Genomic DNA, 10,985 nt, shown 5'->3' on the forward strand with positions numbered 1-10,985 from the left:
CAAAAAGTCCATCATTTTTCTTTAAATTATTTATTATTTATAGATCATTTTCTTTTAAGGGGAGTGTTAATTACACACAATTTCACATACGTCCATATACACGCGCAAAAAACTACTATAATCATGAATTGGTTTTCAATTCATGCAAAAAATTGGTTTTTTGCATGTATGTATGTACATATTGTGAAACTGTGTGAGCAACAAGTTTTAACCTCTCTTTAAAACCTAATATTTATGTTTATAGAATAGAGGCACCCCAAGTTTAACCCATGGGCATGGGGACCTATTTCTCTTGTTTTTTTATTTTTTATTTTTTTATTTTTATTTTTTATCAACGTAAAGTTTCGATCTTTAATTAGCCATTTCAATCCAAGAATCAACCGATGAATTAGAAATGAATTAAGATAGATTTGTGAAAGTTTATAAATATACCCAATCAGCCCTTCCTTGGATGAGTTTGGTGCAGAGATATATGCTCCCGGAGACTTGAGTTTTCTCTTTTATAAAAGCTGAGGTGTGGGGTTTTCTTTGTGGGTCTTGAAGCTGATGGGTTATATAGTTTTTTTGTATGTTGGGATTTGGTGGATAAAAATGGTACTTTGAGACTCTCTCTCTACGATTTTCAATGCACATGCACCAGAGACTGAGTTTTTTCTATTATAATTTTTCCTTTCATGCACTCGAGAGAGTCTAGCCGTTGTGTTGTTCTTTTTCTGTCTGTCTTCCAACGGCACTATTGCACTGGTAAGAACAGCAAAGTAGACAGTGCAGTGCATGAGGGTTGTACTGGTCTTTTTTTTTCTCTTTTTCTTTTATTTAAGTTTTGGTTTTGAAAGTTTGGGATCATTTTCATTTTGATCATTTAAATTTAAAATTTTTTATTTTCATGAAGAGGTCAGGCCTAATTAGAAAACTGAATCAAACATTGAAAAAATTGAAACATAAAAAGCGAATATATAAAAACATTATTCAATTTGAAGGGCTAAAATGATTTTGAAACGTAAAGGGTCAACAATGTACTTTTGGCCAAGGATAAAGAAACTAGTAAATTAAAGGGTGCAATTTTTAATGTAGTTGAAATAAAGACTAAAAGCCATAAATGAAGCTAAGGTTAAAAATTGAATTAAAATGACAAATGTGAAGGGGATTTGAGAGTCTAGTCCCATGTCTTTTGTTTATTATTGGGAGGAATGCACGCCCAAAAGGGCATGCATCATACTTGAGAAACAGAATAAAGTGTCTAAATTTTATGCTAACATTTTATTGTGCATTGCATGGACTATAAAGCTGTTGGTATTGTATTTTAAAAAATTAAGTTAAGAGAAATAAATATAAAGATTACAAGAACTGACAACTATATATATATCATGAAAAAACATGAAATGAAGTTAAACTTGGTTTTTTTAAGAAATAAAGAAATAAAATTTTAAATAAAAAAATTTATATTAAGTATGATGTGAGAAAGTTTTGAAACATATATGTTATTCAAGAACCATTCAAACAATTAGGATGCTCTCCTTAACTTATTAGGATTAAGAATAACCTTCTTTCTCCTGCACCCTAGACCTCTCTCTCTCTCTCTCTCTCTCTCTCTCTCTTAAAAGTACTAGAGAGTATATCACCAACCATAAATAGGTAGTGGACCTTGACAATACCCCTAATTAAGAGGTTGAAGTTTATTCTTCTTAAAAAAAGAAAAAAAAAAAGAAAAAAAAAAGAAAGAGTTGAAGTTTACAATATGACCTTATTATTTGTATTTGAGCAAAAATCTTTAACGCTCTATTTTTTTTTGGCGATAATATTTTCTAGAAAATGAATTATTTTTCAAAAAGAATTTTATATAAAACTATCTCATCTTCTTATGTTTGGTAGCAACCTTAAATGAGTTGAAAAAAAAAATTCAAACTTCCCTTATTTAGTTTGTTGTGAAATAAAGTTGTTTTCCAAAAAATTAGTGGAAAAAAATTTCTAAAAATAAGCCATATTTTTTTTGTTGATTAAAGATAATTTTCTTTTGACTCATTTTTTCTAATGTTACCAAATACTAGAAATATGGAAAACTATCTTTGTTCTAGATCTTCCATCGAAACAAATAGAGTATAAGCATATAATTAAAAAAAAAAATCTAAACTATACTTTTGACCCTTAAAATTTGGGGTTGTTTTTATATTGACCCGATTGTCTATCCATATCTCTAACTTTCTATAAAAATAAATAGATAAATAAATAAAGAAGGTTTTTATTAAAAAGGTTTACTTATATATTTCTCGGATGTCTTCTAAATATTTTTTGGTTCAATTAACTATTATGGTGTACAATGGCAGCTTCAAGAATTTTTTTCATATATAGACCCAAAAAAAAAAAACAAATACATAAAATCTTACAATTTTCTTTTACGAAATTTTTTTATAAAAATTTTGAAATCATTGTATGATAACCTTATTATCAAAATGTTGCAAGCTATATTTTTCAAATTTTTAGTTAAATAAATTTTTTCTTGGGGCTTTTTTATTTTTGTTTGTAAGGATCTAATATATTGTCAAGAGAACAAAGTTTAACTATAAACTTAGTTGTAGCTTAAAGCTACAACTCTCATTAAACAAATAAATATGACTACATATTTTGGATACTAACCCTTGTATTATATATAATTTATGTTCTTAAAACATATGTCAAATTTCATATCAATCGGATGTTATTTACTATTCAATCTATAAACTTATTTTTTTATGTATAATTTTATATTATAAAAACTTGAAATTTAAAAATTTGTTTGATGATATAGCTATTAATCTTTGATTTTCTTAAAATTTTGTAAGTATAAAAGATATAAGAAGAAAATGTAATCCAATGATAAATTTGTCAAAATTCACATTCAATAAAAAAATATTGAGTGGAGTTGTAGCCTTAGTTTACAATCAAGTTACCATGGCTTTTGAGTAGAGTTTGTAGTGTACCTTTGTGTTAAAACTCATTTCTCTTTTCCTTGTGTGTGTGTGTGTTTGTTTCTCCAAAAAAAAGTTTATTGCCAAACTTTGTCCAAATTCCGAAGTGTAATTATGTTGGGCCTAAAAAAAATTAAGGGGGGTCACAATTTTTTTTAAAGATTAAAAATCATAAATTTTTTTAAATTTATATATAAAAATAATTTTTTTCCAAGTCAATGTGGTCCTATGACCGCCTTGAACCCTATGCCGAGCCAATCCTAATGGTGTAAAAGTAATTAGAAGAAAAATATAGTGTGTTAATAATTTATAAATTTATATTTTTCACTAAAAATAGAAGAGGGAGGATGGATTTTTAGAAGGTCAAGGGCGGCCATGGTCCCCTCTAGCCCCCACCGCCTCCCTCTTCGCCTCTATTATAGGTATGCATACACTTTAATTATTATAAAGTAACAAGTAATGACACAATAAGGTTACTACCGCAAATATACAGCATATACAAAATCTCATTATGGAAAGATCGATCATTACTATTTGCACCTCCTTCCTTGGTGGTTCAACCATTCACCTATAGACTATATTATTGATAAGAGCAAGACTTATGTACATACTTAGATGTTATTCCTTAGGTTCTCTTTTTAAGATTCTATCATTTAGATTTTTCTCATAAGATAGAAGTATATTTTTTAGTTAAGTAGTTACATGGCTAAATCTTAAGAATGGAACTTAAGGAACAATACTTAAGATACTGTACCTAAGTTTTGTCTCATTGATAAATATGGTCAAATAAAGAATATACACGAGTTCAATGAAAACCTCATTCTACAAATTAAGCAAGTCCACCTATTTCTATACACAAATATATAATACTAAAAAAATTTATTAATAATTTCACAAAAAAAAGTTGAATATTTAATTATTCAAAACAGATCATAATACATTACACTGGGCCATATCATTTTCACACTAAACAATGAGTACGGGTATGAAATGAAACAACTGCAAACAAATCTTCAACATATATTATAAAGTATATTCATTACTTCAAATTCAATGGGGGTAGCAAAAATATTGTACCAATGATTCTTTTAGATATAAGCAAAGTGTAGATAGTATCATATAAATGGTTCCAATCCACGTTGATTCTTGGTCAAAGGAAATAAAGCTTACTTTGAAAAGAGAATACAAAGACAAGAATAAGATAATATTTATCAAGTCAAAGAGAATTCTAACTTCTTTTAAGTAAAACTTGCACCTGTTAAGCAATAGAACTTTTGACCATGGAATTGCAAACATAGAGTCTGTAGCTTCAGTCAGGACTTATGAACACCATGGCAGATCAGCTTCTTCCACTCCAAAGCATTAAGTTAATAAAGTGATTTAAAAAACACTGCATAACTAGTGCAATCCATATGTGACATGACTATAATTAGACAAATATTTACATAAGTGATGGATCATAAGCAAACTCTACAACTGATCTGAGCTCATCCCAATTCTCATATGCGAAGAACTCATTCGCATCTGGTACTGGATTAATTGGAAAGCTTGAGGGGGATGATGGAAGTTTAGTTATGGAGGATGATGACGGAGGTTGCGCTATGGAGGATGATGGTGGAGGTTGAGCTATCGAGCTGCTCAACTGGCCTACATGCAGCTGGTTGCTCTCATTATTAATATGATTAACAGTCTTTATCTCATTATAATTCTCATTTTGAAATATGAATGGAGCACCAAAGTTAATATAACTTTCTCGATTGTTGGAGCTCTCTCCACTGCATGCTTTAGATCTTGTGTCAGCATGGCGTTTAGTAGATAATTCTCTCCAGTCTGGTGTGTACTTCCTATGCGACAAGTTTCGCTTGAAAATTCGACACAGAGTCCAAATTTCCTGTAGCCACATGAAAACAAGAAGATAAATCAGAAATTATACAGTAAGACCTCTACAGATAGTCATCATATATTTTCCAATCAGACTCCAATCGGCTGTTATGCAAGTTTGGCTAGAAAAGAAGTTCTTCATGAGTGAATTAAAACAAATTTCAATTATGCACTTCTCATGGGAAGAGTTAAAAGATAATATTTATTTTGGATGAAATGAAATGTTGGTAGATATACAAGTAAATATTCAATATTAAATATAATGACAAAATGTTGGTAGATATACAAGTAAACATTCAATATTAAGTATAACGACGGCACATTCCCTTCATGATCATTCATATGTGAGAGGGAGTACTACTTACTATAATACCTAATAATTTTTTGAGAACAAAAAATTAAAATGTCTATAAGGAATCTATTATAAATGCATAGAAGTGCATTTATTCTCATTTTTCTATATCAATCAAACTCAAAGCCCAAATGTTTGCATAACAATGAATAAAAATATTTTTATCAAAATCTAATTAAATAATACATTTTATGTTCCACCAATCACAACTTATCACGCATTTAATTTTTCCTTATAAAATAACCAAAGTTTTTAAATTGAAAAAAATCTAAATATATAACATATTATAGTGGGTGCAACTTAAACTAATGAGATGTGTTGGGGGGGGGAGGGGGGGGGTTGGTTTTGACGCATAACAAAGCTGGTTTAATATTTAGATTACACAATTTATGTTTTTCTTACAGCTTCTTGGGCAGCACTCTTAGCATTGTCAAGCTTGGTGTTAGTGTTGGTGTTGTTGTTGGTGTCACTGGGTGCAGGAAGGCGAAATTCATGCATCATCCAATCAGTTTTGCTGCCTTTCCCTGCAGTTCCACGGTAGTATACCAATGTCTTCTTGAGTCCTATGCAATCGCGGCCTTCTCCTCCCATTGAGTATACTGATTTGTCAATCCCGGTTGCCTTCCAAAATCCAGACCCTGTGACTCTGTTGGGTCTTATGCTGTTCCTATACTTTCTTCCTCTTCTGCAAAAGAAGTACCATTCTGTGTCTTTCACAGTGCTACCACTTGCTTCTGCAAAAAAATTTACAGACCAAATGAGAAAGAGAGAGAGAAATGTCAAATAATAAAACTGGGGTTGCACATACTAATAGTAGAAGTTTTATAGTGTAATACCCTATTCAGCAAAAGAGGAAAAAACAATTTATGGGGTAATTGCACCTGGGAAACTTAAAACTATTACAGATGTTTGCTATTCAATATTATTAACGTAATTCCTCCTATTATTTGCATGAGGCTGTTGCAAGGTAGACAGGGCTTTTAGATTGTTTACCACTTATATATGCACAACAAGAAGCTGTCAAGACTAAGTCTTTTCTTCTCATAAGCAACAATAACATCTAAATCTAGTGCGCGGTTTGCATACAAAAGTACATAAATAATGAATCAGAAAAAGAGGAAGAACATGCTCAAAGTCTTTAGTTTTTAATGGACATCAAATTATTGAGGGTTTCAGTTAATGTAAACTTTAGTTACTTTATTATGATTGCATATATATAAAAGGGGAGAAATCTATCCTTTGGAATAACTTCAGCCCAAAAACGAATAAAAAAATTACAAAAAAATTGTGGGGTGGAGGTTTCTCATTTTAGATAAACCCTAGAAATGATCATCAGAAATTTCAAGGTAATCTTTGATGACTGGACTTGTTATAAAAGCTATTAATACAAAGTCAAAAAAAAAAAAGCATTTTCAAAACGAGGCACCATAGATATAAGAAAATTATATTAGCTTGAAAAAATTTCTTCAGAAAGTATTGAATCTGTAACCTTTTTAAACATCTATTATGAATAAGTTCTTTTTCTATCAAGGGCAAAAAGCAGTATATTCAAGGAGAAACAAAAGAGATGAAATGATTAAGAGACTAAAAACTAATTAATTAACCCATACTTGGAAGATCCCATGGATCGTGTTTGTAGATATCAATCTGTTTGATGAGCTCCATGCTGATTGTTTTCTTGTCAACTTTCCGGCGAAGATAAAACGCGACGAGTTCTTCATCCGTCGGATGAAATCGAAATCCGGGCAATTGATCAACTTCATCCTCCAGCTGACTAGTACCTTGGTTACTCATCTTCTCCTCACACACACACGAGATCACGATCGATCTCTTACCTTCCTTGGTAGGAGACAACCTTATGAGACTTCGAATATGGAAAAGAATCTTCTGGCTTTTACATATATATATATATATATATATATATATATATATATTATGAGGATCTGAGTCGTAGGAGTAGGTTTTTAAAAGGTCAAGTCATGATGAGGGCTGACTATGATGGCATAGAGGACACAAAATAAGAAAGAGTCTTATTGTCATTCAATTAATTAGGAGAAAGTATTCCGTGTAAAAAACTCTCACAATTAAGGATGGTAATGGGACAGAAAAGAGACGGAAAATGGGCGGAACACGTAATAGCTCTTTATCATCAGATCAAAATATCAATTAATTTTTGGTATAGGTAGGTATTGAACCTCAGATCTCTTTTCAATTATCATAGACTTTACCAATTGAACTAACTGGAATCCATGTACAATTATGAGTTTGGATCTCAATAACAAGTTTTATGCATTTTTCATGTCAACATTTAATTAAGGAGGTACCATTCAACAAAATGTAAGTCTCACCTAATTTATTATACAAAAATCATCTTAATTAAAATAATTAATGATATCACGAGATTTGATTTCAACCACATTAGTCACAAAAATGCATGGTTAGTTTTATATATTCCATTTGAATTATGCATAACTTTTGTAAAAGCAATTGTAGCTTTATTAGCTTTTCCGTAACAAAGAGAAGCCAAACCCCATGAAACATTTATATTGAAAGATTAATTTGATTACCAGAATGTCCTTACAATGTTATCAAACCCCTCAATTACTACATGGGAGAAGAATCCATCATATAAGATCTTAGTTAGAATTCGTTTAGCTAAATTAGTTCTACTTATATTTTTTTGCCATTTGTCTCATATTTATTGAAATAAACTAAATTTATTAACGTTAAAAATAAGCTTAATTTTTTTTTATAGGATTTCAACTTACAACATTTACTCTATGTTTTTGTTATCAGGTCAAGACATCAATTAGTTTTTTTATATAGGAAGGATTCGAACTTTGAACATTACCTTTGATTTGATGAGAAAAAAAAATTATTAATTGAACTAACTTAAACCTACAAAATAAATGTAACTTATTGCTAAGCCATCGAAAATTACCGGGATGTGTAACTCACCTTCAATTAGGAATAAACAGTGGCCTTATGGTCAAACATGACCAGTATGGTTTTGTTCAGTAATGGCTTTCTTTCTCAAACCGGAACTGGGATATGATATTGCCATATTGGACGAATTGACGAAAGATAAAGTCCAAGTCCTTTTTATCATGAGTTATGACGATGTGGAAAGATTTGAATTTGCAATTTGGGGGTACAGGGCTATTAATGCGTGGTATTTAAAATTATTCATTTTATATATTATGTAATTAACTTATTTTTTGAAAAAGAAAATTCTGCTTTCTAGAATCAAGAGTAAGTCTACTAGAGCATATCCACGTCATTGCTGCAGACAAAAGTAAAATAGAAAAAAAAAAAAAAAAAAAAAAAAAAAAAAAGGGATAAAATTCACTCAATATATTTTTATTAGTAGTCAATTTTGACAAATTCATTATTAGATTATATCTTTATTTTATATCCTCTATACTTACAAAATTTCTAGAAAATTAAAGATTTATAGCTATATTATCAATAAATTGATTAAATTACAAGTTTTTGTAATTTAAAATTATACATAAAATATAAACTTATATAGATCATATAATAAATAATATCCAATTGACACGAAATTTGACATATATATTAAAATTTTAAATAATATATAATTTAACGGTTAGATTTTCAAAATATTTTGTAATATTTATTTTATTGAGTAAGATTGTAGTTTTAAGTTACAACAAATTTTATAACTAAATTTTATCCTAAAAAATCCGAAAATTTTGACAGTTTTATGAAATAGTATATTCATTTTTTTCAGCTCTGTGGTGATTCAATCATCGCAGCAAACCATGAATATTGACAAAAAAAAAAATCTCACTAGGGTCAACCACGTGCAATGCAAAAAAAATAAAAAAAAATTTACTGATGTATATCAAGGAGTTGAATTCCAAAATTCACTGATTAAAGGCACCAATTATATTGCTTTCCCTTTTCAGGGGTAATTTGAATTAATAGTATTTTTAATTTGGGAGAATAATTAATTGTATTTCTTTTAGGATTATCACACATTTGTACAATCAAGACGTACAACTTTCGTTTCTCAAAAAAAAAAAAAAGACGTACAACTTTCTAGAAAGTGCATGATATATTTGACCGGTGGAGGTAATCACTAATCGGGCGAGGCAGCTCTTCCTGTCAATAAAGGAAATAATAAATAATAAAATAACCTCCCGATTCAAAGGAAAGAATTGTCAAATATTATTCCAAGATGTGCTGCCCGTTAATTTCAAGTTTTTGAATTATCTTCTTTGGATGAACTACTAGCTTTTGACTTTTGTCAGAATTGATGTGGGTTTTCCATCCTTTTGCCAGGACTTAGACTAGCCCTGCTATGGACATTAGACAAATGTTTTGCCGGATTTTGACACCATTTATTCATTTGTTAATATGTGATTAGATTTCATCGTTTTTATAACGTTGTGCATTATGATTAATATATGATAAAATGTATACTAATAATATATTTATTATATGAAAAATTGATAATAATATTATTACGTTCAAAGGCCATACCATTTAGTGTATCTGTAAAGCAAAATTGAGAAAATTTTTGGATCTATAATATCCTTTAAAGTTGTCAAGAGTTTTGTAATTTAATTGATTGATAATTTTTAGTATTTCAAATTCTCCCTCTCCCAATTATGGAGTTATAAAAAATAAATGAATAAAAAAAAATCTGCAATACCAATACTTATCTCTACCTTAACAATGAAATGAACTAGTAGCTAAGAAAAAAAAATGGAATGAACTAATAGTAAAACAATAAGTTATCCCCCCCCCCCCCCCCCCAAAAAAAAAAAACCAATTAAATTAAAGACATAGCATTTTTTGTGTTATGATTAATGCATAATAAAATTTATACTAATAATATATTTACATGAAAATAATGCTATCACGATCAAATTAACTTATATACCACTTTAGTCAATTGTAAAAAAAATTTACATCTAATATTGCTGGAGGTTAATACTTAATTACATTCTCAACCTCAACAAAAAAAATTAATAGGTAAAACAATAAATTTTATAGAGAAAAAAAGATTTCGAGGCAATATTTTTCACAAATTTTAACTACCCTATTGTTCATGATAAAAATGTGTAATGTGCCAAATAAAAATGATACTACTCCTATCTCAAAAGACCATATTATGAAAAAGTATAATAAAATAAATGAATAGTGTTGACACTAGCTTTAGCATAATTATGAAGAATCATGTCATTTAATTAGTTGATATTTTTAGTATTTTTAGCATAAACATCCAGAATTTAAAAATCATTTCTTATAATACAACCTATGAATAAATAATAATAATAAATATAGAAAATACAAAATTTAGCTACAAAATTAGTTGTAACCTAAGGTTACAATCTTACTCAATATCATTCATATTACTACATATTTTAAAAATCTAACTGTTGAATTGTATGTTCTTTATGTTCTTAATACACATATCAAATTTTGTGTCAATTGGATATTATTTATTATATGATCTATAAGTTTACATTTTATACATAATTTTAAATTACAAAAACTTGCAATTTAAACAATTTATTAATGACATAGTTATTGATCTTTAATTTTATAGAAATTTTGCAAGTATGAAGAATGTAAAAAACAAATGTAATTCAACAGTAAATTTGTCAAAATTCATTTTCAATAAAAAAATATTAAATATTAAGAACATAAAAAAATGCAATTCAATGATTTCCTTCTCAAAAAATAAAAATAAAAAGATATTAAGTAAACTCTAATTTTGTAACTAAACTTTGTTCATACAAAATTATCAATAACAAGAAGTTATTGTTCATAGA

The 10,985-nt window shown here is 28.8% G+C and overlaps 1 protein-coding gene across 1 annotated transcript; it reads right to left on the minus strand.

The window, feature by feature from the left end:
* Positions 1-4,067: 4,067 nt before the first annotated feature.
* LOC115987699 (transcription factor JUNGBRUNNEN 1-like) lies at positions 4,068-7,053 on the minus strand. The gene is made up of 3 exons (XM_031111294.1): positions 6,789-7,053; positions 5,581-5,912; positions 4,068-4,836 (listed from the first exon to the last, which is right to left on the minus strand). The coding sequence occupies exons 1-3, from the start codon at positions 6,970-6,972 to the stop codon at positions 4,387-4,389; spliced, it is 966 nt and encodes a 321-aa protein (XP_030967154.1). The 5' UTR covers positions 6,973-7,053; the 3' UTR covers positions 4,068-4,386.
* Between the last annotated feature and the right edge of the window lie 3,932 nt (positions 7,054-10,985).

This window comes from Quercus lobata, chromosome 4, assembly GCF_001633185.2.
Source record: "Quercus lobata isolate SW786 chromosome 4, ValleyOak3.0 Primary Assembly, whole genome shotgun sequence".
Classification (NCBI taxonomy): domain Eukaryota; kingdom Viridiplantae; phylum Streptophyta; class Magnoliopsida; order Fagales; family Fagaceae; genus Quercus; species Quercus lobata.

Excerpts from the sequence above, each read along its gene's own strand:
- LOC115987699 (XM_031111294.1), bottom strand. The coding sequence starts at position 6,972 with ATGAGTAACCAAGGTACTAGTCAGCTGGAGGATGAAGTTGATCAATTG. Across the intron at positions 5,913-6,788 it reads CGATCCATGGGATCTTCCAA|AAGCAAGTGGTAGCACTGTG; the intron begins GTATGGGTTAAT and ends ATTTTTTTGCAG. Across the intron at positions 4,837-5,580 it reads AGAGTGCTGCCCAAGAAGCT|GAAATTTGGACTCTGTGTCG; the intron begins GTAAGAAAAACA and ends ATGTGGCTACAG.